Below are 27,937 nucleotides of genomic sequence, written 5' to 3'. Positions count from 1 at the left end.
TTTAATAGTCTCCAAAATGATGTGCCATTTCCCGAGAAGGCTTAATTGTGCTGCATCAGAGAACGTGAGTAAACAGTTCACACTGAATGCCATGACCAGTCTCCTTAAAAGACGTGGTCTACATCGTGTGCAACGTCTGCTTCAGTTCTCAATTTTGTTTTTGTATCCAGATGCGAAGAGTTTCACTCCAAAATCCAATATGTTTATTATTTGTTGCAATTTTGGTTATTCAAGATTAAAATTAGGTCCAATGTGCAAGTCTTCCATATCATGCTCTTTAAATAAATACACTTAAGAACAAGCATGTGTAAGGACGCACAGAAATTAATGCAACTGTATTCATTAAAAAAAAAAATGGCATCCATCAACAATTTTTTTTTCTCAAAATGCTATACTCAAAAATAAAACAGAACACCACAGGATTCAAGAGATCAACAGACTTATTTCATGCATAGGGAAAATCCAATCCCGAGCAGTGAGACATTCTCGAGATCCTGCTGAGGTCAGTCCCTTTAAAGCCGTTACTAAAGCAGAGACCTTTTTCGCAACGTATGCTGCTACTGGTTTTTGTCATTTGTGCAAAAACATGCATGTGCTTTGTATTCAGACCTCATCACTTCCTCTTTCCTAGTTGATGAAGTAGCTTGAGTAAGTGGTTTAAAATCACATGCTTCATCTGATACTTTGGCTCAGCCTCTGTAATCAGCCTCTGATGTCGACTGAATCTCAGGCAGTTTACTTCTGAGGCAGTGCTGGTTCAACGCTGAAGGATCTGGGTTACTAATCAGAAGGACAGAGGTTCAAGCTCCAGATGCCACTATTGGGCCATTGAGCAACTGGACCTTTAACCTTCTCTGCTCCCATATCATGGGACACGGTATTGCTGTGGCTGATCCTGAATTTCACTTCACTATAACGCATGTTTAAAAAAAAAAGCTTCCTCTTCTGAATAACATAAAAGACCGATTACATGCTGAATAACAGTCATAGCTCTATAACAGAGGTTTTATGTTGCACTGGCTAAGGACAGGAACTGGTTAGACAAACCTACAATTTAGTGCTGATGCAGACTAATTAGGTTCAAAACAGAACTAGAATACAGAAATGACTTTTTCTGCAGCATCATTTCCAGTGAAGAACACTGCAACTTTATTTATTTGGGTTCAAACAGGACACTGTGTCCTACTGTCTCTTCTCCACAAAATCATCAGTATTCTAGACCCCCAAACCAGAGGATGTATGATTTTATTAAACCCCCCCCCAATGACAATTCTGGCCACATCAGTGACTTTTCTTAAACTGTAGTAATAAAATATCAAAACTCAGGGGGGAAAAAAAAAAAGTTTTTCACTGTTTTTGCCCACTTGAACACTACATTTTACACCTTTAAAACCTATTCGGATATAATTAAGTTTACATGGGGTCCTCGGGTAATTTCCTATTTTACAAAAAGTCCTTTATGACTTCATTTCCAATCAGCCACATCTGTGTCTTTGTCTTCCTTTTTTTTTTTTTGGGGGGGGGGGGGGGGGGGGGGGGACCTGTTTTTCAAAATCAGTTTCATTCAACACGGATCAGCCATAACATTAAAACCAATGACAGATGAAGTGAACAACATTCATTTTCCTGTTAAAATGGCACCTACCAAGAGGTGGGATATATTAGGCAGCCAGTGAACAAATCAGTTCTCAATGTTGTGTTCGAAGCAGGAGACCAAAAAAAAAAAAATTTATAGGCAAGCATAAGGATCTAAGCAGCTTTGACAAGGGCCAAACTGAGATGACTAGGTTTGAGAAAGAGGAGAAGCAGCAGCCAAGCCAAGAAGCCTTTATTTGTCACACGTACACTCAACCACATACTTAAGCACGCAATGAAATTAAATTTCTGCATTTAACCCATACATGCACACACAAGTGCGCAATGAGCACACACACATACCCAGATCTTTGAAATCTTAGGGAAACCAGCACACCCAGAGGAAACTCACGCAGACACGGGGAGAACACGCAAACTCCACGCAGAAAGGCCCCGGTCAGCCACTGGGCTCAAATCCAGAACCCTCTTGCTGTGAGGCGACAGTGCTAACCACTGCACCATCACCATCGCCCGGTGCATCGAGCATCTCCAAAGCAGCAGCTGTTGTGGGGTGTTCCTGGTATGCAGTGATTAGTACCTACCAAAAGTGGTCCAAGGAAGGACAACTGGTGAACCGGCGACAGGATCATATGGCTAGCTCATCTAGCCTGATCCTATAGAAGAGCTACTGCAGCACAAATTTCTGAAAACGTTAAATGCTGGCCATGACAGAAAGGTGTCAGAAAACAGTGTATGGGGCTGCGTGCCCATGCTGACCCGTGTCCACTGCTGAAAGTACTGACAATGGGCACGTGAGCATCAGAACTGGACCATGGAGCAATGGAAGAAGGTGGCGGCTTGGTCTGATAAATCACATTTTCTTTTACAACATGTGGACAGCTGGCTGCGTGTGTCACTTTCCAAGAGAATAGATGGCACCAGGATGCATTATGGGAGGAAGGCAAGCTGGCAGAGGGAGCGTGATGCTCTGGGCAATGTCCTGCTGGGAAACCCTGGGTTCTGGCATTGACATGGATGTTACTTTGACATGTTCCACCTACCTAAACGTTGCTACAGATCAAGTTCACCTTTTCATAGCAATGATGTTCCCTAATTGCAGCAGCCTCCTTCAACAGGATAACGTGCCCCATCACACTGCAAAAACTGCTCAGGAATGGTCTGAGGAACATGACAAGAGTTCAAGGGATTGACCGGGCCTCCAAATTCTCCAGATCCAAGTCCCATCAAACATCAAAGGGACGTGCCGGACAAACAAGTCCAATCCATGGAGGCCCCACCTCACAACTTACAGGACCTGCTACTAATGTCTTGGTGCCAGATACCAAAGTACACCTTCAAAAGGTCTTGATGGGTCAGAGCTGTTTGGTGGCACAAGGGGGACCTACACAATGTTAGGCAGGTGGTTTTAAATGTTATGGCTGACTGATGTCTATTCGGAATCAGCAATCTGCTTCTGTATGACCTGCAGTCAAGAAAATGTAACATTTGTGCTACCATCCCTAATTAGAGGAATTGCATAGGATGTTGATTACTGTTGGATTGTTATATTTGATATTAAAAAAAGGCAATTTTTTTTTTTATAAACAAACAGTGTATGGCATTTCCCTGGTGAAAAAGTAAAGACGTGACTGAGGTTTATTTATTTTTTTTAAATAAACAAACATCCTGTTAGGTTTTGATCTGTGTGTACTGAAGGCGGTTGAACTGAAAGTATGATGTAGGAATGCTGACCTCGGCCAACTAAGAGATTTTTGCCTCACGGATCAGTCTGGGAGCAAACAACCACTGACACAGCTGTTCAGAGATGTTTCTCAGTCTACCGTCGGACAAACAATGATATATATTTGCATTCAAGAGTGTGTTGTAGCTATGTGATTGGATAATGATGACATGATTGATGAAGCCAAGTTATCCAAGTATAACGTAAATGGGTGATGAAGCATTTCACTACTGTATGAAAAAAAAGGCATTATGTACGTCAGGATCATAGTCTTATGAAAAGACAGACAGACATTACCGGTCAACATAACCTTCATTAAGCAGAAAATAGAATGCGTGAGCAAAGATAAAGAGCAAGAATTTAACTAACCAAAACAAATCGCAATCAGGACTGCATGTTCCAGTTTCAAGAACAAGTCAAACCAGTATCTGGATCCATCTCAGAAACTGGCTTCTCATTTGGGACATTATGGTCAAAAAATAAAATTTTCTAATTTTACTTTTTTTTGCATTTACCTAACGCTCAATGTTTCTTTTGTCATGTTTAATAAGAGTAAAGATAGTATCTTGCTTTATCTGGCCTCCACTGTGGAAAATTTTTTTGATTGCAATTCAAATGCTTTTGCAAAATTGATTTCCATATAAAATAACTACATCATGAAGAATTAAAGCCACTCCTTCACAGATGAGTGAAAATATTGAATACATTTCCTCTTTTTGGTTGCTTGGGTTAAAAATGCCAAGTTATGACCACCGAATTGATTATTCACTTAAATATGAATAATATGATACATTTTGGGTATTTGATATGGCGAAATAGGACACAATGGAAAAATCAAGAACACACCGGAAAGATGAGAATAACGGTGGTGGTAAAAGAACAGCGACTGTACCGGCTGAAGGTCGCGTGGGTCTCTGCTGCGGCGCGCGAGCAACGGGACATCACTACCACACCAGACGGAGCGCGAGGTGGGGCAAAATGACTGGCCGTAGATTCTATCAAAAGTTCGATCTAAACTGACCATGGTTGCAAAATATTGGCCAAAAATACGCAGACACTACGAAATATGAAAGTAAGATGAAAAAGAAACATTCTATTGCCTTATACTGCAAGACTAAAACAAAATTTTAAAAAAAAAAAAGTCAAAACTCACCTTTTCAGTGATAACGTCCGAACAGATCACCCGCGTAACAGAAAGACCGCAAATGGAAGCACGATCAACTTCTAACTGTTGGAGTGGAAAATTCCATTCTACACATGCAAATTGTTAATGCGTGCCCTTCTCCGCACACAACACGCTACGGTAAAAAATAGACCACAACTCATTTTATAGCTCAGAAATTCATACAAGACCAGCTACCATCGTAACATTCTGTAAGAAATGTATTCTATACCTAACTTTCGTTTTAAAAAACAAAACCGCAGATTTATAACTTTTTATACGGCGTGATTTTAAGTTACTACTTTTGGTGAGGTAGTGACCTTGACCCTGAGGCTTTCCATTTAGATCAAAACACACGATCGTATTGGTTTTGGGTATGTGGAAAATGGAGTTACAACGGTGATCAAATATTTTGCATGATGTTTTATGATTATTCTGTGAGCGCGCCAATCCTTCGGTGTATAAAGTTACAACTTAAAATACAATTAGTGATGACTAGACTTTTCAGTGGACTACAACCTTTTTAAGGAAACACGATGTAGTCAACCGCTTATCATGTCCCAGATCAAGCTGCCATTCTTCCACAAATTTGCAGAATTTTTGCCAAATTCTGAATAGAATATTCACATCAAAAGATTTAGTTTTATCTGTATTATTTCTTTCATCGTTTTATTTCAAATTAAAACCAACACCATTCAAAACCGTGACTGAGTATATTTAGTAGGGTTCCCCCACAGTATGCAGTTTCTGAGAAAGACCCATCTCTCTTACCCCTTTTCCACCAAATCAGTTCCAGGGCTGGTTCGGGGCCAGTGCTGGTGCACAACTCGTTCAACTTGCGAGCCAGCTGAGAACCAGTTTGCTTTTACAGCTCGGGGTGCTAAGGGGAGCCAAGTCATTACGTCACTGTATACATCAGTTACGTCATCGAGTTTGCATAAACCTTGGCACGAACATCGAAGCAACAACAACAACAACACGGAGAAGCAGCAGCAACAACAATAATGGATGACTGCTGCTTTACTGCATCCATAATATCTTGTCGCTTATTTAAAAACGGCAACCTTTCGCCATCTTGCTATTGTTGTTGGTCTTAACAACTCCACCCCCTGCTGACGTAAGCGGTTCTTTCCTCTGGCCCAGCAAAGAGCTAGCCTGGCAAGCCAGACTAAATGTGAATATTTAGTCTGGCCTTGATCCGTAGACATTTCCGACGGGTGGGGGTGGAACAAACCGCTGTCTTTCAAACTGTCTCTGTGCGTATAGGCCAACGCTCTGACCAATCAGCGCAACAGTGACTATGACGTAGTCAGAGCGACAGAAAGCAGTGGGGGAGGCCTTGAAATAAATAATTTTTCAAAATGCATATTAAACAGGTTCTAGATATTAAGAAGTTTGGAGATAATGACCACAAGTTTGGAGGCTGTACCACATACTTAACATACACATTTTTTTCCCCAAGTGTTTTTCAAGGGTTTGCTTAAACTGTTTTTAAGAGTTTTTATTTAGTGGTGTTTGGTGAAATAATTTCCCTTAAATTTAAAATAACGGGAAAATAAGAAACAAATCAAAAAGTAATGTTTCAAAGCTGTTTATTAATTCTTCGTACTGCACAAACTAGCCCCATCCTTTTGGCTACGAGCGGAGCCAGCTGGTAGATCAGACTTTTGCCATAGCCGGTCGGCAAAACAGCGAAAACGTCCTTCTTGAAAAGGAATGAGCGGAGAGCCTCTTCCTGCTCATGTTTCAATGAAAACTCCAAATCTAATTCTTCTAAAACGGAGTCAAACGCGCGCTGTTCACTAGCCGTAGCCATCTTTCCTGTTGTGCTTTCTCCAGCGTCGCGCAGCTTTGTCGTCACTCCTGCAAAAGCCCGCCCAAAGAATCCAAACAAAAACCTTGCGTTGTGATTGGCGGGCACGATTTGATGCCCGGGGTGTTTTTGTTTATATGGTGTGAGGCTAGACCCACTCACTAGGCAAAAATATTTTTAGCCGCTAGGCGGTTGGGTCTAGTTTACTAGGCTAGTAAAGAGCTGGTGCTAGCCTGGAACCGGTTTTTCTGGCCCCAGAGCCAGTTCTGTGTCAGTGGAAACAGAAAACCCGGTTCCAAACTAAGCACTGGCCCCGAACCAGCCCTGGAACTGATTTGGTGGAAAAAGGGCATCTCAGATCCTGTTCACCATCTCCATGAGTGTTGTCTTATGGAGATACTACAGGCAATTAACATAAAAGACTGATATTTGAAACTCTGAGGAGAAAGAGGTCGAATTAAAAATCTCTCTTTTTCAGATTTCTGGAAAAAGAGACGTAACTGCAATTGAAACACTTACAAAAGGTGAGTAAGGCTCTCCTGTTTCTGTAATTCCACCAGCCATGTTGTCAAACTCCAAAACAACCCACAGCTGATACCTGCAGGAAGGTCAATAAGGGAGTTAGTTAACGAGTTAATGTGCAAAACTCCTGACAAACAAAATATTAATCAGAACACACAAACACCTTGGTCAGAACAAGTCAAATAGCAACTTCACCTGTTCTGTAAAAGCTCAATAACTCAAACTAGACAGCTAACAGCGAGCAGACTAGCTAGCTAACGTCCAATATATTTAACACACAAATATATAACTTATTTACACCTAGCATTTAACTTTAATTGAAGACAAACCACTCACCCGGTGTTTCCTGACAGCTGTGCTGATAATTCCCTTCCTGCACAGCTCTTCAAAAACGCCGCTACGTCGCCAACCGGCTAGTCACGGGTTAGCATGCTAGCTAATGAGATACGAACAAAAAAAACAAGCGCATAAAATACAAACAGTGACCTTTCACATGGTCTAACATTCACCAATGAGTCAGCACTATCAAGTAACTATCTTACAAGCACATGTCATACGAGTACGTAATAAAAAAAACTGTGTATAAAACTCGCCATTCTTCCCGCAACTAGCGAGTTTCTCTAAAGAGCTGCTCACGCTGAAGCACAGCATTCAGGCTAGCCGCGCAAAGCCACACTGCGCATGCGCACCCCATGAGCCAAGTCACCATATATATATTATAGTAAAAAAAAAACATTAAAAATAGCAAAACCTACACAAACAGGTGAGAAATTAAAATAACGCCGCTGTAGGATGTTCTGCTGCTGCGGTTTAGTTGCAAATTAATTAATTATCTATGAATACATATTTATTCAGACGAAGAACACCTTCGACGTGTTTGTATCCTGGTGGGCGTGGCCTCTCCCAGGAAGACAACGCACCCCAACCAACCACAGGTCACGAGGGTGTGAACTATTTGATGAGTGTGAAAATGAAGAAGAAGAAGAAACCTTTATTCGTCACACGCACACTTCAAGCACAGTGAAATTCAGCCTCTGCATTTAACCCATCTGAAGCAGTGAACACACACTCAGAGCAGTGGGCAGGGCCGCGTTAACCCTTGCCGAGGCCCTGGGCAGACACCCCCCGCGGCCCCACCCCCCGCCTGTTGTCAACTGCGCTCAGCAAATTCACCCCTCAAGGCCTCTGCATGCTCTTGCGACAAGGCTTTCGCAGACAGCTTTTCGCAGACAGTTGTAATTTATCGTTGAGCGGCGAGTAATAGGCGTGCGCGATGTTATTCACCGCCACAACGCAAGGGGGCGCGAAGTCGCAAAATCGCTAGGAGTAGTTGGTGGGTGTGGTTAGTGGAGTGTTTATCCTCCGGTTACTTATAATGACTAGAACTGGAGTCGTATAGATGTACGTACTTCCTCGATCAACCACTCTTCGTGCTGCTCCATGTTCGCTCGTGTTTTTAAAAATGGCAGTCGTGAAAACAAACCAAACCGGGAAAGTAGGGAAGCGGAAGTGCGTGTACAGCGGATGTAGAGTAGACCAATCAGAGCCCTCTTGTCTGCGACGCTGTCTGCGGGGCTTCTGCGGTGGTCACAATTTTTGGTAGGTGCGCGCAGAGCGTCTGCGAAGGTGGGAGGGCTACGCAGACGCTATCGGCGACACCGTCTGCAAGGACTGCGTTGTCAGCATAAATTGGCCTTAACTAGACACAGAAACTTAAATAATGACAGTGGCACAATTAGAAATACTATTGAACGATAAAACTTTATATCCATCAACACCTATTTAATCAAGAAAAAGCAATGGTGAAATAGGCAATTGCATGGTGAAAAAATCCATCAGACATCACGGTTAACAAGTCTGGTTAACTAAAGTTTAGCCTCAAGAAGCCTTTGAATGAGTGAGTCAATGAACAACATGTCAAGAACATAACCGAGGCCTACAACAGTTTCTTTAGTATTCAGAACAAGAACATTCATTTGGTATACAGTGGTGCTTGAAAGTTTGTGAATCCTTTAGAATTTTCTATATTTCTGCATAAATATGACCGAAAACATCATCAGATTTCCACACAAGTCCTAAAAGTAGATAAAGAGAACCCAGTTAAACAAATGAGACAAAAATATTATACTTGGTCATTTATTTATTGAGGAAAATGATCCAATATTACATATCTGTGAGTGGCAAAAGTATGTGAACCTTTGCTTTCAGTATCTGGTGTGACCCCCTTGTGCAGCAATAACTGCAACTAAACGTTTGCGGTAACTGTTGATCAGTCCTGCACACTGGCTTGGAGGAATTTTAGCCCATTCCTCCATACAGAACAGCTTCAACTCTGGGATGTTGGTGGGTTTCCTCACATGAACTGCTCGTTTCAGGTCCTTCCACAACATTTCGATTGGATTAAGGTCAGGACTTTGACTTGGCCGTTCCAAAACATTCACTTTATTCTTCTTTAACCATTCTTTGGTAGAACAACTTGTGTGTTTAGAGTCATCGTCTTGCTGCATGACCCACCTTCTCTTGAGATTCAGTTCATGGACAGATGTCCTGACATTTTCCTTTAGAATTCGCTGGTATAATTCAGAATTCATTGTTCCATCAATGATGGCAAGCCGTCCTGGCCCAGATGCAGCAAAACAGGCCCAAACCATGATACTACCACCACCATGTTTCACAGATTGGATAAGGTTCTTATGCTGGAATGCAGTGTTTTCCTTTCTCCAAACATAATGCTTCTCATTTAAACCAAAAAGTTCTATTTTGGTCTCATCCGTCCACAAAACATTTTTCCAATAGCCTTCTGGCTTGTCCACATGATCTTTAGCAAACTGCAGATGAGCAGCAGTGTTCTTTTTGGAGAGCAGTGGCTTTCTCCTTGCAACCCTGCTATGCACACCATTGTTGTTCAGTGTTTTCCTGATGGTGGACTCATGAACATTAACATTAGCCAATGTGAGAGAGGCCTTCAGTTGCTTAGAAGTTACCCCGGGGTCCTTTGTGACCTCGCCGACTATTACACGCCTTGCTCTTGGAGTGATCTTTGTTGGTTGACCACTCCTGGGGAGGGTAACAATGGTCTTGAATTTCCTCCATTTGTACACAATCTGTCTGACTGTGGATTGGTGGAGTCCAAACTCTTTAGAGATGGTTTTGTAACCTTTTCCAGCCTGATGAGCATCAACAATGCTTTTCTGAGGTCCTCAGAAATCTCCTTTGTTCGTGCCATGATACACTTCCACAAACGTGAAGCTCAGACTTTGATAGATCCCTGTTCTTTAAATAAAACAGGGTGCCCACTCACACCTGATTGTCATCCCATTGATTGAAAACACCCGACTCTAATTTCACCTTCAAATAACTGCTAATCCTAGAAGTTCACATACTTTTGCCACTCACAGATATGTAATATTGGATCATTTTCCTCAATAAATAAATGACCAAGTATAATATTTTTGTCTCATTTTTTTTAACTGGGTTCTCTTTATCTACTTTTAGGACTTATGTGAAAATCTGATGATGTTTTAGGTCATATTTATGCCGAAATATAGAAAATTCTAAAGGGTTCACAAATTTTCAAGCACCACTGTATAACCGTTCGTTTTCATTTTGGAATCCAGGCGACTTTTAACTTGTGAAAACAAAGAGCGATAACAAAGAAAGAAAAATATCTTGCTTCTCAGAAATAAATCTCAAAATGTTAGGCTATGTGAAACATTTCATCCTTTCACACATGTAATGTCCCAAACAGCAGTGGCACACAGCTTTGCGCATTCAGTTTGACAGCCATGGGTCAACTTACAAGGGCACTTTCCTACTTTTCTGGAAAGCGAAGTCATTAATTAAATCATTGAACTCAAGCTGGCGTAGCGTGTGAAGACATGGTGGACAGTGATCATATTGACAATGACGGGTGATTTATGCGACGGGACAAGGTGGGCTTCCTTACGGGTGGCGAAATTCATCAAAAATGTTATCAATATGATCAAAACTTCTGAAAATATCGTTTCATATTTTCCGATCTCGCTACCTCCGAGGCCCCCTAGTGGCCGAGGCCCTGGGCAGCTGCCCATGAAGCCCATTAGGATAACGCGTCCTTGGCAGTGGGCAGCCACACCAGAGCGCCCGGGGAGCAGTCAGGGGTCAGAATCAGAAACACTTTTATTGCCAGGTATGTGGACACACACGAGGAATTTGACTCCGGTTTCACTTAGCTCTCATAGTACAAAACAGATAAAAAGCGTATACACAAAACAAACAAAATGGTGCAATAGGTGCAAAGTAATCCAGGTAAGTCAAGTATGAAATAGATAAATATAAAAGTATGCAGTGTGCACAGAATGACGGTATGAGTGAGCAGATATTTGACAAGTGCAGACGCGCAGCTTGTGAACAGGCAAGGCAGGCAACTGTTTGGGGCCCCCTGGCCCAGGGGCCCCCCCGAGAGTCGGGGCCCGAGGGCTTATTTATTTTGTTTTTTATTGTTTTTATTGTTCTTTACCATTGTATTTTCACATTTGGAATTTAAACAACTTTGGTTTCATACATTTTTCATTGGTGTCAGATTATTTACAACATATTGGTGATGAACACTGGTCAGAAGGGCCCCCTGGAAATTTTTGCTTGGGGCCACAACAGACTCTATGATCGCCTCTGTACAAGTGATATTACTGATATATGAATCTGGATTTTAGCTGTTCATCACAGAAAGGATTTTCCCTTTTGGTGCAATATGGTGCATAGTGCAAAGATGAAATAGTAAATATAAATAAGTATAAATATAAGTAACAGTGAGCACAGAATGACGGTATGAGTGTGCAGATATTTTGCAAGTGATATTACTGATATATGAATCTGGATTTTAGCTGTTCATCACAGAGACAGCCTGAGGGAAAAAACTATTCTTATGTCTGGTTGTTTTTGCATACAGTGATCTATATCGCCTCCCTGAGGGGAGAAGATTAAACAGGTTGTGACCAGGGTGTGATGGGTCCGCAAGATGTCACCTGCCCGTTTCCTGACTCTGGACAAGTATAGGTCTTGGATGGAGGGCAGGTTGACACCAATAACTTTCTCTGCAGACCTTATTGTCCGTTGCAGTCTGTTCTTCTCCTGTTTGGTGACCGATCCAAACCAAACAGTGATGGAAGAGCAAAGAACAGACTGAATGATGGCAGACTAGAATTGTGTCAGCAGCTCCTTAGGCAGGTTGAGCTTCCTGAGCTGGCGCAGAAAGTACAACCTCTGCTGAGCCTTTTTGATGATAGTGACCGTGTTGGTCTCCCACTTCAAGTCCTGAGAGATTGTGGAACCCAGAAACCTGAAGCTTTCAACAGCAGTCACAGTGTTGTTGGTGATGGGCAGCAGAGTGGGGGGGCTCCTCCTAAAGTCCATTGTCATCTCCACAGTTTTGAGCGTGTTCAGTTCCAGATTGTTCTGACCGCACCACCAGACCAGCCGTTCAACCTCCCGTCTGTATGCAGACTCGTCACCATCTCGGATGAGGCCAATGACCATTGTATCATCCGCAAATTTCAGGAGTTTAACAGATGGGTCTCTTGAGGTGCAGTCGTTGGTATAAAGGGAGAAGAGCAGTGGGGAGATCACACACCCTTGGGGGGCACCAGTGCTGATAGTCCGAGTGCTGGATATGATGCTCCCAATCCTCACCTGCTGCTTCCTGTCAGTCAGGAAGTTTGTAATCCACTGACAGGTGGAGGAGGGCACAGTGAGCTGGGTGAGCTTGGTGTGGAGGATGTCTGGAACAATGGTGTTGAATGCTGAACTGAAGTCCACGAACAGGATCCTGGCGTATGTCCCTGCAGTGTCAAGGTGTTGCAGGATGTAGTGTAGACCCATATTTATTGCATCATCTGTTTGTCCGGTAGGCAAACTGCAGGGGGTCCAGCAGGAGGTCTGTGATGTCCTTCAGGTATGACAACACCAGTCCCTCGAAGGACTTCATGACTACAGATGTGAGGGCAACAGGCCTGTAGTCATTCAGTCCTGTGATATTGGTTTTCTTAGGAACCGGGATTATTGTGGAGCGTTTGAATCATGAGGGGACTTCACACAGCTCCAGGGATCTATTAAAGATCTGGGTGAAGATGGGAGCCAGCTGGTCAGCACAGACCTTCAGACAAGAGGGTGACACACCATCTGGGCCAGGTGCCTTCCTGATCTTCTGTCTGTGGAAAAGTTGACAGACATCCTCTTCACAGATCTTGAGTGCTGGTGGGGGGTCAGAGGGGGTGTGTGGCAGAATGGCAGGGAGTGTAAATGGGTCTTTAATGACTGAAGGAGGGAGAGGTGTGAATGTGTTGAATCTGCAGTAAAACACATTCAGCTTGTCAGCCAGTTGATGGTTCACTGCAGTGTTGGTGGATGGTCTCCTATGGAGCACTTGCATGTAACGTCACAGCCGATCCAGATTGTGACAGACGCCATCTTGTCGGTCAAACGCCATATTCCGCCTTCTACTTCTACTTCTGGTTCTACTTCTGCTTTTACTTCTACCTTTTCTTCTGGAAAACCCTACTATATACAATTCTACTACAACGGCTGTGGCTACAAGCTCTCCCTACCTGTGCACGTTTTTTATGGTTTTTGTGTGTATTTTTGCGTGTTGTTCGTCTGTACCAGACTTCAATATCCACTACAACCGTATGGACTTACTGGACATTGGTTTCCAGCAGAAAATGACGGTTTGTAGCGATTTCCATCGCATGCACAACATTCCGGACGAGAAAAAAAAAAAAAACACATTCCGGATGAGATAGCGAGACCAGCGGGGTCTCCGTGGATTGTTATCGGAAGCAAAGCGAAGGAGGCGGTGCCGGGAGCGGAAGCAAAAGCGAGGCTGCAGAGCCGGCCTGTTGACTAAGCTCAGAAAACAGCTACTCAAATCTCCACTGCCAAGCCTCTACCTCTCCAATGCCAGATCCATGTAAACAAGACGGACGATTTGGAATTACCTTATTCTATTCTATAATCGGCTGGTCAGTGCTATACTCAATACTTAAGTGACTTACCCATCCAATGAGGATTCTTGTTTACAAGATGCCACATCTGAGTCGCTGACAAATCCTGAATTTCTGTAAAGATAACTGTCCAGAGATTTATAGGCACGCAGTGCTTCACCACTGAACAGCGAGGGAAAGTTAATGAGGTAATTATACACGTCTGGGTATTCCGCTGGCAGTTCAAAATCCGGTCGTGAAAACTCCGTCCGGTAAGCCATAAGGGTCACTAATCTGTAGATAGTTTATTTTAGACATATATCTAGTTATCTGTTCATTAGAAAAATGAGCCGTGTAGTCCGTCGGGTGAAATTGATCCATTCTGTACACGAGTGCAGCAGTATTCAGCGGTGTTTTTGACCGACAAGATGGCGGTTGTGTACTTTCCGGTCACGTGACTGCAAGATCTCTATAGGCTACATCCACACGACAACGGCAACGAGATGTTATTTAAAAAAATATCGCGTCCACATGGGCAACGATCAGTAAAATATCAGGTCCATATGGCAACGCAACGCTTGCTGAAAACGATGCAATACACATGCCACACCTCTAGGGGCGCTGTAAGACGGTCCCTTCGAAGACACCAGAACAATAGAAGTAGTAAGGACGCATGCGCATAAACTATTATGCGCGAGACTTCATATTAGCCACAAAGTCAGAAAAATCTGTTCGTAAAATTACATTATAATGACCAAATACAATGAAAAGTATTTTTCCAGTCTCACCTGTGAAAGGTAATCCCATGTGATCTCGTTTGGACGGTAAACCTGTTGGTACAGTTAAACGCAGCACATGAATGAGGCATCTTTATTCTCCGCTTTGACCCATCCAATATGGCGGCGAGGATGACGTATGATTCTACGCGGAAGGCGGCGTCTTTAATGGTCCGGAATAAATTGAATGCTACACGTTGATGGATTAATTTGTTCTTCTACGCCCTTTTTGAGGAATGTATTGTAGGACTTAAACCAACATCTGAAGAGCTGAGATCGCTCCTTTTTTCCCTATTTTTGCTGGCGGGACTGACTCTGCCCTAAGGGCTATTCTTTCTCTCTCTCTCTCTCTCTCTGCACCATTACACAATAAATATTCACAGTGAAAATATTTTGTAAGCGCGTTTCATGAACCAAGTTATAGGATTTGTTGACAACTCGCATCGAGTTCGTTACACTTCTACCCGGCGTGAAGCACTGACAGTCATGTGGTTGTGACGTCATCGTAAACAAATCCGTTCTACTCATCCAGACGACTTCGCAACGGCAACGTTGCCAGATCTTTCCACTCTGGAACCCGTTCTCAAAAGATTGCATTTTGGGGCACCCAAAACGCTGGTGCCGTGTGGATGCCAGGCCTAAACGATAAACAATTGTATCGGATTCACCTGAATCCGTTGCCGTGTGGACAGGGCCATAGTTAGTAATGTTCTGCAGGCCTCTCCACACTGACGTCGGATCGTTTGCTGAAAGGCTGTTTTTAGTCTTATCAGCATAGCTCCTCTTAGCTGCTTTCACCTCCAGTGTCAGTGTGTTTCTGGTCTGATTATACAGAACTCTGTCTCCACTTTTGTAGGCCTCTTCTTTGTTCTGACAAAGTTGCCTGAGTTTTGCAGTAAACCAGGGTTTATTGTTGTTGTATATGCGGAAGGTTTTGGTAGGCACACACACATCCTCACAAAAACTGATGTAAGATGTTACAGTATCAGTCAGTTCATGCAGGTCTGAGGCTGCAGCCTCAAAAACACTCTAGTCAGTGCAGTCAAAGCAGGCTTGTAGTTTCACTTTGGCCTGATCGGACCATCTCCTCACCGTCTTAACTACAGGCTTAGCAGATTTCAGCTTCTGCCTGGAGGACGGGATAAGATGAACCATATAGTGATCAGATAGTCCCAAGGCTGCACGGGGACAGAGTGGTATGAGTCCTTTAAAACAGTGTAACAGTGGTAGAGTCCCTGGTGGGACACTTTATGTGCTGTTTATATTTTGGCAGTTCATGGCTGAGGTTTGCTCTGTTAAAGTCCCCCAAAACAATGAGCAAAGAGTCCGGGTGTTTTTTCTCCACATTGTTTATCTGGTCAGCCAGGCGTTGTAACGCCTCATTAACACACGCCTGAGGGGGGATGTAAACTCCAACCAGAATAAACGAGGAAAACTCTTGCGGAGCATAAAACGGTTTGCAGTTTATGAATAATGACTCCAGATGAGGACTGCATGATTTGTTTAGAACTGTGACATCAGTACACCAACCCTCGTTAATGTAAAAACAGACTCTGCCTCCCCTCGTTTTCCCCGTGAGCTCCGTTTCGCGGTCCGTTCGGTGCAGGTGAAATCCAGGCAAATGGAGAGAAGAGTCTGGGATGTGCTCACCGAGCCAGGTTTCGGTGAAGCACAAGGCAGCAGGTCTATTAAAATCCGTGTTAATTGAGTTGAGGAGCAGCAGTTCGTCCATCTTGTTGGCCAGAGAGCAGACGTTAGCCAGGTGAATAGACGGGAGTGCAGTGCGAAAACCCCGCTGCCTCAGTCTGATGAGCGCGCCGGCTTGCTTCCCCTGGTGTCTCTGGCGTCCTCGGCATAATCCATAGAGAGCTGCTGCTCCTCCAACAAGTAGCTCTGGAAAACTTTCCGGATCAATGAAATCCGATGAAAAAACTTTACTGGTGGTTATTCCAATGTTTATAAGTTCTTTTCTGGAGTATGTGACCAGTGAAGAAGCACAAAAAATACACAAAAACGTAGAAAGTACAAGAGAGCGAAGTACCGAGGCAACCATCCGCGGCGCCATCTTGGTCAGGTACCTTGCTCAAGGGCACCTCAGCTCAAGGCTGCCCCACGTCAACCTAACTGGGAAACCGGAGCACCCAGAGGAAACCCACGCAGACACGGGGAGAACATACAAACTCCACACAGAAAGGCCCTCGCTGGCCACTGGGTTCGAACCCGGAACCTTCTTGCTATGAGGCAACCGTGCTAACCACTACACCACTGTGCCGCCCCAATCATATGATATGTAGTGGTTAGCACTGTCACCTTACCTCACCTCACCGCAAGAAAGTCCTGGGTTCAAGCCTGGCGGCCAGCAAGGGCCTCTATGTGTCTGTGTGGGTTTCCTCCACAGTCCAAAGACATGCAGGTTAGGCTAATTGGTGGCTCTAAATTGACCGTGAGTGCGAATGGTTGTTTGTTTCTGTGTCAGCCCTGATACAGATAATGGTTGGCTTTCCTGGCCATCACATCTCGACACCTATGAGGGCTTTTGGAGTAGCGTGTTAGATAGTCACCTCCAGACCCACCAAATGGAAGTCATGGTCATGTTCATGCTTTGGGGATGAAGATCATCAGCAACATTGTGCGGGTCTGGAGGTAACTGATGAGGCCAAGCCAGGCTTTGAAGTTATGCCCACATGTACAACCCTGATTCCAAAAAAGTTGGGACAAAGTATAAATTGTAAATAAAAACAGAATGCAATAATCTACAAATCTCAAAACTTGATATTGTATTCACAGTAGAACATATACAACATATCAAATGTCAAAAGTGAGATATTTTGAAATTTCATGCCAAATATTGGCTCATTTGAAATTTCATGACAGCAACACATCTCAAAAAAGTTGGGACAGGGGCAATAAGAGGCTGGAAAAGTTACATGTAAAGGTACAAAAAAGGAACAGCTGGACGACCAAATTGCAACTCATTAGGTCAATTGGCAATAGGTCATTAACATGACTGGGTATAAAAAGAGCATCTTGGAGTGGCAGCAGCTCTCAGAAGTAAAGATGGGAAGAGGATCACCAATCCCCCTAATTCTGCGCCGACAAATAGTGGAGCAATATCAGAAAGGAGTTCGACAGTGTAAAATTGCAAAGAGTTTGAACATATCATCATCTCCAGTGCATAATATCATCAAAAGATTCAGAGAATCTGGAAGAATCTCTGTGCGTAAGGGTCAAGGCCGGAAAACCATGCTGGGTGCCCGTGATCTTCGGGCCCTTAGACGGCACTGCATCACATACAGGCATGCTTCTGTATTGGAAATCACAAAATGGGCTCAGGAATATTTCCAGAGAACATTATCTGTGAACACAATTCACCGTGCCATCCGCTGTTGCCAGCTAAAACTCTATAGTTCAAAGAAGCCGTATCTAAACATGATCCAGAAGCGCAGACATCTTCTCTGGGCCAAGGCTCATTTAAAATGGACTGTGGCAAAGTGGAAAACTGTTCTGTGGTCAGACAAATCAAAATTTGAAGTTCTTTATGGAAATCAGGGACGCCGTGTCATTCGGACTAAAGAGAAGAAGGACGACCCAAGTTATCAGCACTCAGTTCAGAAGCCTGCATCTCTGATGGTATGGGATTGCATTAGTGCGTGTGGCATGGGCAGCTTACACATCTGGAAAGACACCATCAATGCTGAAAGGTATATCCAGGTTCTAGAGCAACATATGCTCCCATCCAGACAACGTCTCTTTCAGGGAAGACCTTGCATTTTCCAACATGACAATGCCAAACCACATACTGCATCAATTACAGCATCATGGCTGCGTAGAAGGAGGGGCCGGGTACTGAACTGGCCAGCCTGCAGTCCAGATCTTTCACCCATAGAAAACATTTGGCGCATCATAAAACGGAAGATACGACAAAAAAGACCTGGCCTTGTCCCAATTTTTTTGAGATGTGTTGTCATGAAATTTAAAAATCACCTAATTTTTCTCTTTAAATGACAAATTTTCTCAGTTTAAACATTTGATGTGTCATCTATGTTCTATTCTGAATAAAATATGGAATTTTGAAACTTCCACATCATTGCATTCTGTTTTTATTTACAATTTGTACTTTGTCCCAACTTTTTTGGAATCGGGGTTGTAGGCGCTGTAGTTGGGATGGTGATAGTTTGAGCCTTCCATGCATCATCATTAACAAAACGCTAGTTGAGATACTATCTTTTGAAAGAATGTGTTCATCGCTCAAGCACAGTTCAAAAGACGTATCTAATCCATGCTGAGGTAGCCTACTAAACTAAGAGGCCTGTCAGCCAAGAGCAAGAGCTGAAGACTATCACGAGCACAGACTCACTGAGACTGGAAAAAAGGCCATTTTTTTCCCCCCTAATATTCAACTGCCCAGTTTCTGAGAGTCTGTGCCCATGATCGCCACAGATTCCTGTTCTTGGCTTACAGGAACAGAACCCAGTGTTGTCTTTCTGCTGCTGTAGCCCATCCACCTCACATTTTGTGTTGTTCATGGTTAGATGCTTTTCTGCTCACTACAGTTGGAAGCAGCGATATACGAGTTACTATATCTTTCATAGCAGCTCAAACCAATCTGCGGTAGGTTTCCCAAAAACGTTGCTGATGATGTTCATCCTTCAGGGATGATGACCATGACTTCAATTTGGTGGGCGGCAGTTGTGGGTCTGGAGGTGATTGATGAGGTCAATCCAGGCTTTGAAGTTACCCCCACATGTCAGGCATGCATGGCTAGGTGCTGTAGTTGGGGTAGTTGAGCTGCCTTCCACACAGCTCATTTCTTGTGGGCCTCGACTCTTAAGCAGCGAACGTCGTCTCTGTACATAGTTGTCCTGAGCTCAGTCTTAAGAAGGAATCTTAAGAGCAACATTGCTAAGGGCTTCTTTGCAATGCACATCTCCGATATAGATATTAGTAGTTGCGAAAGGTATTAATAATTGCTAAATCCAGTCCATGTGGTCACATGTTCATTTTTACCAAAAAACAACGAAATATAAAGTGTTAAAACGTTAATATATTGTATTGTTATTAAGGATAACATACATGTAGGAATTAATGATTGAAACTATTTAACCTTTTGGGATAACATTCTTTATTCCAAACATTATTTTTAAATTAAATGAACATTCATTCAAAAGAATGAGTGAACCTTCTTCTTCTGGCTGCTCCTGATCAGGGGTCGCCACAGCGGGTCTTTCGTCTCCATTGCTCCGTCTTTCACATCCTTCTCTACCATACCTGCCACATCCATGTATCTTCTCTTTGGCCTTCCTCGTTTTCGTGTGCCTGGCAGCTCCCTCCCCACCATTCTCCTTCCAGCATGCTCTGCATCTCAGTCTCATCTCTCTGAGCTTAATTCCCAAGCTCTCCACACGTGCTGCTTCTCTGACATGCTCGTTCCTTGTCTTGTCCAACCTTGTCACTCCCATTGCAAACTTTAGAATAATAAACTAAATGTTCTTCCTGTACCTGCTCACACTCTCCATTACCCAATCATACAGTCATAATTATTTCAACTGTTGTCCACAATGCAAAGTTTGCAATGTTTTCCCTTTGTACGCAATTTATATGATTTTATGTTTGGCATGTATCAGTGACTGAGGGAGAATCTCTTATGCAGCAGAACTCTACATTCCCAGATCATACTTCGTCAATTCAACCTCGTTCGGTACACACAGCTCAAAACCTAACCCACTCTCACACAAAATGTTAGAGATGCAGAAACTTATCTCCTTTATGACACTAAATGAGAATCACTTGCCTAATGGAGTCAAATTTGATGAAAATACGACAATATCAATGCGACATTACGATATCCATTAATAATTCTATAACATTGAAATATATTCGTAATGTTTTGTGTATATTTAATAATTAACTGAGTTTACTAGAAAAATAATTTGACACCAGCAGCAGATTCAACACCAGTCTCCGCCCATTGATTGTGTTTTTAGCTCTGAGTAGACGCACTTTGTTGTGAAAATGTGATCGAGGTCCAGCGTATGTTAAGAGCAAACTAAAAGACTATTTTGGCTACAACATTGTTAGATTAGCAATGGCTCTGAAGAAGTAATTCAAGGACACCTTGCTCATTTGCACTATTCCGCACTACCTCACCTTAACAGCTATTAGTTTATACTGCTTATTTCATGTTTACCTGCTGTACCTCAAGTGTCCTTGACTGTTATTTTATGTCCCTTTGCTGCAGTGTGTGTGTGTGTGTGTGTGTGTGTGTACAGAGGAAATAATTATTTGATCCCTTGCTGATTTTGTAAGTTTGCCCATTGGCAAAGATATGAACAGTCTATACTTTTAAGGTTAGGTTTATTTTAACAGTGAAAGATAGAATATCAAAAAGAAAATCCAGAAAATCACATTTTATAAAATATATAAATTGATTTGCATTTCCTTGAGTGAAATAAGTATTTGATCCCCTACCAACCATTAAGAGTTCTGGCACCCACAGACCAGTTAGACACTCCTAATCAACTCGTTACCTGCATTAAAGACAGCTGTCTTAAATTGACACCTGTATAAAAGACACCTGTCCACAGACTCCATCAATCAATCAGACTCCAACCTCTCCAACATGGGCAAGACCAAAGAGCTGTCTAAGGATGTCAGGGACAAGATTGTAGAGCTGCACAAGGCTGGACTGGGCTACAAAACCATAAGCAAGAAGCTGGGTGAGAAGGAGACAACTGTTGTTGCAATAGTTCGAAAATGGAAGAAATACAAAATGACCATCAATCGACCTCAGTCTGGGGCCCCACGCAAGATCTCACCTTGTGGAGTATCAATGATCACAAGAAAGGTGAGAGAGCAGCCTAGAACTACACGGGAGGAGCTTGTTAATAATCTTAAAGCAGCTGGGACCACAGTCACCAAGAAAACCATTGGTGACACATTACGCCGTAACGGATTAAAATCTTGCAGTGCCCGCAAGGTCCCCCTGCTCAAGAAGGCACATGCGCAGGCCCGTCTGAAGTTTGCCAATGAACACCTGAATGATTCTGAGAGTGATTGGGAGAAGGTGCTGTGGTCAGATGAGACCAAAATCGAGCTCTTTGGCATTAACTCAACGCGCCGTGTTTGGAGGAAGAAAAATGCTGACTATGACCTGAAGAACACCATCCCCGCTGTCAAGCATGGAGGTGGAAACATTATGCCTTGGGGGTGTTTCTCTGCTAAGGGCACAGGACTACTTCACCGCATCAACGGAAGAATGGACACGGCCATGTCCCATAATCCTGAGTGACAACCACCTTCCCTCTGCCAGGACACTGAAAATGGGTTGTGGATGGGTCTTCCAGCAATGACAATGACCCAAAACATACAGCCAAGGCAACAAAGGAGTGGCCTAGCCCAGCCTTTCTCAACCGGGGTGCTGTCAAAAAATTATATATTCTAACATTGAAATAAATAAAATGAATTTAAAAAGTTACACTCATGGCCCCCTTTCCCATGTCACGTCGTCACTGCCGGGGTCAGCGTATGGTCAGCGTATTTTTTATATGGGGGTGCCATGACTGAAAAAAGGTTGAGAAACGCTGGCCTAGCCAGTCTCCGGACCTTAATCCCACAGAAAACCTATGGAGGGAGCTGAAGCTCCGAGTTGCAAAGCGACAGCCTCAAAACCTTAATGATCTAGAGATGATCTGCAAAGAGGAGTGGACCAAAATTCCTCCTGACATGTGCGTAAATCTGGTCATCAACTACAAGAAACGTCTGACTGCTGTGCTTGCCAACAAGGGTTTTGCCACCAAATACTAAGTCTTGTTTGCTAGAGGGTTCAAATACTTATTTCACTCAAAGAAATGCAAATCAGTTTATATCTTTTATATGAAGTTATTTTCTGGATTTTCTTTTTGATGTTTTGTCTTTCACAGTTAAAATAAACCTACCATTAAACTTATAGAATGTTCATTTCTTTGTCAGTCAGTGGACAAACTTACAAAATCAGCAAGGGATCAAATAATTATTTCCTCCACTGTATGTTTATGTGTATATACCTGCAAGTGTTTAGTCTAATGTCTATTTCTTATCTAGGAGTGTTTATACTGTTTCAGTTATTCTATTTTTATTTATTGCATTGCCTGTTTGCACTGTGGCTCAGAGACGACTGGAATTTCATTTGTGCTGCATGTCGAGCATATTTGACAATAAAGTTGACTTGACTTAAACTTAAGAGGCTTTCAGGAAACCCAGCCCTGGCCATTTTCCTCCGTCCTCTCATCAAGGCATTTTCACCTACAGAACTGTTGCTCACTGTTTTTTGCACCATTCTGTGGAAACTTGAGACTGTTGCATATGAAACTTCCAGAACAGCATTTTCTTTAATACTCAAACCATGCCCCAGTTACACTACGTTCAGACTGCAACCTGAAACGACCCATATCCGATTTGTTGTGAAATCCGATTTTTTTGTTAGGCCGCTCACATTACCAATTATGAGACTTGTATGCCATCTCCAATATGAACGGAAAACGACCCAAAAGTGTCCCGCATGCGCACATTGACACGTAATAAGCACATCTACGTAATACATAAACAAAACAAAAAAAAGCGCACTCTTCATGTTTGCAAGTAAAGCATGGAGATGAGGCGAGACCTGGAGATGTGGTTTTTGTGGCGGAACTCACACAATAATCTGATTAATGTGGGCAGCAGACTAATGAGACCGAAGGTGTCAAATTACTGGAAATTTCCAGAACAATCTTATAATCTTGTAATACAGGATGGTTTAAGTTATAAATCAGTTATAGAAACTGTTTTATTTAATCAGGCTAACAGATCAACATCCAGGTCCCTACCAAATCCACCATTAGCTTGATCAATTCTATGAAAGTCTATTTAAATTCTGAAAACTGTACAAATGTTGTTTTCCACCAAAGAGGCGGGATTAGCCAACGCAGAATAGTGACGTTTGTCTCTTGTTGATGACGTGTAGGTCGCATGAATGCGACCTGTCCGGTCAGACTGCAGTCGCACGTGAAAATAACGGATATGCATCGGAATTAGGACCACATATCCAAGCGGCCTGGGTCGCATGTGAAAAAAAATCGGATGTCTCGTTCAGATTGTCAATAACAAATCGGATACAGGTCGCATATGGGCAAAAAAAAAAAAAAAAAAAAAATCGGATATGGGTCGTTTCAGGGTGCAGTCTGAATGTAGTCTTGGTCAAAATTACCTGAAGCTCTGGACCTGTAACTGCATGTCCCTCCCACCGAGCTGCGCTACGACTGCCACATGCTACATATCGATCACTGCGTGATTGTGCAGGCATATAGGTGTTAAAGTGCTCAGTAAGTATATTATAGCATACAAAAGAGAAAAAGAAAGCAAGTTGATGTAAATTAGTTCTTAATTCAACAAGGTATGCAACCTGTTGGTCATTATTCATTTCACACCAGGACTGGAGTTAGGAACTGCTCCCATACATGCAGTGCAAATATAAACAGTGTACAAGTTTTTGATCATGCTGAATAATAAGACAACTCACAAATGTAAAGATATCCTACAAAAAGTAAATGGTGTACGATCTTAGAATATTTGGGGGAAGAAAAAAAAAAAGTGTTCATGGTGACTTGTAGGACTTTAATACAGGGGTTTAAGTCTCAGGAAAAAAAAAAAGTCCATATGCACCTTCATTAGCTAGATTATGTTCTCAAAATAAAAAATTTCATACCTCCTAAATTAAAGTGTCTAAATCAGAAATCACAACAGTTCAACTGTTACATGCACGTGTTAAATATTTGTTCTACTTACGGAAATGAAACGGTACACTTGTTTCCCCGTTGGTAGAAAATTTATTTCCCCATTTCACAGAATTAAAACAAAGGTGATGAGAGATAAAGGAGTTCGCACCACAGTGTGGAAGAGGGGGGGAAAAAAAAACATCATTCAGCAGATTTTTTTTTTTCTAAGTACACAGTACAGGCTCAAATGCATTCCCCTCCTTCCATCTTAATTGCTTGTTGGAAATGGCTGATAAAAAAAAAGGAAACTAAATGCTCAAAACTGGTTGATAAACAACAAACAAAATTCTTTAAAACAAAAGAAAATAATAAAAAAAACTTTTAAAGTCCAAATAAACCTGTGTTTATAAAACACAAAATAATAAAATAAAACAAAATAAAACGCACATGGACAAATTATATTGCAGGAAATAGAGTTTGCTTTGCATTTTTTTTTTAAATAAAATGTGTTTCCTGTAACAGGGAGCTCACAGCAGAGTTTGTTTCATTACAATGGGTTTGGCCGGCCTGCACACGAGGATAATCTTCAAATGCTGTACTTCAACATTCATTACTTATTAACCATAGATTGGTTTATAGGTAGAAAACAGTCTGCAAAGAAATCCTATACATTAGTCGGTGTAATCCCCCTTTGAGTGCCTATCGACCAACACTTGCGTTATTTACTTATTTCTCGAGTCCTGAGGAAGGAGCAGTTTGCAAGAGAGTAGATATTGGAAATTAGATTGTCAATGCTATTATTGAAGAAGCAAATCAATTTGAAAAAGTATTTCAAAATCCCCGATAACTGGCTCAGTGGTGGTCAAATGATCTCATCACAGGAAGCAAAATCCAGAAGAAAGACATTAAAGAAGCACCACACTGAGTCTTCATTTCATGCATGTTACAATTTTACTTTACATCAACTTTAAATGGTGACAATGCAAACCTGGAGGACCTCGAAGACACACAAGCGTCTGCAGTCAGGCAGAGACATGGCTATTGCTTTTATGGCTATATAAACAGCCTCTGCTTTATGTACGCTTTTGGTATTAAAGCCAAATATGCAGGATTGTGCAGAGATAAAATCAAGTGTGTGCGTCCTATAAGGCCTCAGTCAAATCAGCTTAATACGGCAAACACGTGGTGAACAAGCTGCACGTGTTTGACGATGGGCTTTTTCTGGTAAACAGTGCAATTCTTTATATGCATCTCATACCTACTTTTGTCTTATAAAGATTACCAAAAAAAAAATCCAACTCCAGTATACACTGCCTACCCGCAGCTACACAAACAATTTTCCTTCATTAAAGTTCGAGTCGCTCATTTTTACGCCTTGACATTAAACATGTTGAGTCACAGTGCACAGGGTAAAACTAATGAATTAATCACTTAAGATTGGAAGAAATTTTAGACTTGCCACTTAATTTAGACTACGCATTTTTCATTCAACATCCCTACACATGGTTTTATCGCCCGTCTACTGCGGTTACATAAAAGCTCTCAATACAGGGGACTACCGGTTAAACGCTTTGCACACTCGTGGAAAACAGTGTGCCGTCATCTCATGTTTATTACGCTGTGAAAAAGAGTGTCATTACGTGGAGCTCACCTTCAACCAAGTTTGACATTAATGCAGCCTGCTGGATTGCGGTGTGAAATTCCTTATAAGAGAGTGCATTTAAACCCTCTAAATGGGTTCTGACAACTTAACATTTAAAATCATAAACGTGTGCTTTGGAACGCGTTAGCGGCACGTTCTCTTAGTTTACAGGAAGCTCAAGCTGCAGTACGGTTTCTTAGTGGAGTACATCTAGATGGAAACGGCTCACAAACTACTGCTGAAAAAGGAAATGGGACATCGATCTGCACTAACCTAACAGAAAATTCACAATAAAGCTACGCCTGCTAACACTGTACAGTGAGAAGCTATGAATTAAAATTAAATTAAAAAAAAAAAAAAAGGAAGAGAAAATCATAAAAACAATAACCTGACAGCTGCACTGATTTCTCCAAGGGTCCAGAGTCATGCAAACCTTTATCATTCCCTTATCTAAGCAAGCATAAAGGGAGAGAAGAAAAAAGAAAAAAAAAAAAAAAGGAAAAAAAAAAATAAGTGAGCACTAGAGTTACAATTCCTGAAGGTTGTTCTGGTTACAGCAGAATCAGGGTCAACACGAAACACTTTGCCGGGGAGAATAATGAACCAAGTGCCAGCTGCAAAGTGGTTACAACAACAACAGCCTGGAAATACGCAAAACAGCCTGAAAGCGAGACAATAAGCACTGTACTTACTGGTAATGATCAGATAGTTTAAAAAGGTGCTAGTACTTATCTCCCTATTGTTATAAATATTTCGTGCCTTACCTCTAGCCAAAAATCCCTGTGGTTAAGTCATTTTAGTATTGATGTGGTCAACCAATACCTTTTAAGATATTGTAGTTTATGTATGCATTACAGAAATACCACCCGGGCAACAGGTCGCCTTAAGCATGTCTAACAAGTGTGCCGGTCTACTGAATGCTCGTGTGCTATAGGCGTCTAGCTGAGGTGCCGGGCTTAGACAAGACTGTACTATTGGTGGGTGCATTGGTGCCACCCAGTCTCCCCCCTCCCGATAGTGCTCTCCCGCAGCAGAAAGAGAGCAGTGGAGTTATCAGGTGGCAAGCCCTGCCTACGAGTTCCCTCCCTCCCTCTATCCCAGCCTAGATCCCTTTTTGCTTCCATTTTTATTTAAAATTCCTACTCAGAGCGCGGGACGCTAAACCGCAGCGTTTGATGCAGAGGTTGGCTCCCCCTAACCCCCTCCCACCCTTCCCACCCTCCCTCACACAGACACAGGGTGCAGGGATGATCATCGCGCCAGCCTCCCCCCTCCAGCAGCAGGGCAATACACACACATGGATGAGTTCCCCTAGTGACCCTCCCGGAGATTCAACCTGGAGAAAGGACGAAAGGTGTTGAGAATATAAATGGCACAATTACTGGCTCAAGACATTCTCCTATCCAAGAAGCCATGATAAGGAAAAGTCCCTCATACATCATTTATACCCAACTATTTCAAAACAGATTCAATCAGAAAGCCTAGAGTAAAATACATGCACAGATAACAGGTGGGTCCCATCGAAACCCAAACACACAATCCAGGACATGTATTCATTTTGTAAAATACTCTGCATGAAGCATTCGCAAAACCGGAAATAAGAGCTACATCGCTACTGTTACGTTGTTTAACTGCGGTCACTTAATTAGGGTGAAGCCTGCCAGTTGAAAACTACTTGCTTAGGAATGAAGTTTTTTTTTTTTCCCCCCCGCGGTCCGGTTTCCATCAAATCCTGCACTCTGATTGGCTGGCGAGCGGGCCCGTATCCTACGATACGGACCCCAGTTACGGACCTCTGGCGACTCGCTCGTTCACAATAACAAATGTCGTAGCAATTTTTGTCAACGTTTATTTTCGCATTTCTCAGGAGAATAGCGTTTATTTTACAGCATGGATCGCGATAACGACAGTCTTCACAGTGAAAGCGAGTTTTACTACCGAGGAAGAAATAAAAGAAAAAAAAAAACATTTCAGGAGAAAGCTAAAAACCTGTTGTTGTTGCTGAGCAAAAACATGGCT

At 42.5% G+C, this 27,937-nt stretch overlaps 2 protein-coding genes across 5 annotated transcripts in view; both read right to left on the bottom strand.

Moving 5' to 3' along the window:
- tmem104 (transmembrane protein 104) overlaps positions 1-7,673 on the bottom strand; it is a 113,437-nt gene extending 105,764 nt beyond the window's left edge. The window contains exons 1-3 of one of the 3 annotated variants that reach the window (XM_060901643.1): positions 7,569-7,673; positions 7,150-7,249; positions 6,811-6,889 (exon numbers count right to left, since the gene is read on the bottom strand). In XM_060901643.1, the coding sequence (XP_060757626.1) occupies positions 6,811-6,855 (45 nt within the window). In that variant the 5' untranslated portion in view covers positions 6,856-6,889; positions 7,150-7,249; positions 7,569-7,673. Of the gene's footprint in view, positions 1-6,810; positions 6,890-7,149; positions 7,525-7,568 lie in introns of those variants that run through there. The other 2 variants (XM_060901644.1, XM_060901642.1) reach the window with 2 other exon arrangements.
- A 16,508-nt stretch (positions 7,674-24,181) lies between these two features.
- The window catches only part of tnpo2a (transportin 2a), a 39,163-nt gene continuing 35,407 nt past the window's right edge, over positions 24,182-27,937 (bottom strand). For both annotated transcript variants that reach the window (XM_060901637.1, XM_060901638.1), the window contains one exon: positions 24,182-27,254. The gene's annotated coding sequence lies outside the window, so the exon portion shown is untranslated. The remainder of the gene's footprint in view (positions 27,255-27,937) is intronic.

Source organism: Neoarius graeffei, chromosome 20 (assembly GCF_027579695.1).
Source record: "Neoarius graeffei isolate fNeoGra1 chromosome 20, fNeoGra1.pri, whole genome shotgun sequence".
Lineage (NCBI taxonomy): Eukaryota > Metazoa > Chordata > Actinopteri > Siluriformes > Ariidae > Neoarius > Neoarius graeffei.
Note: the sequence above shows the minus strand (reverse complement) of the source record. Positions and strands in the feature narration are given on the sequence as shown.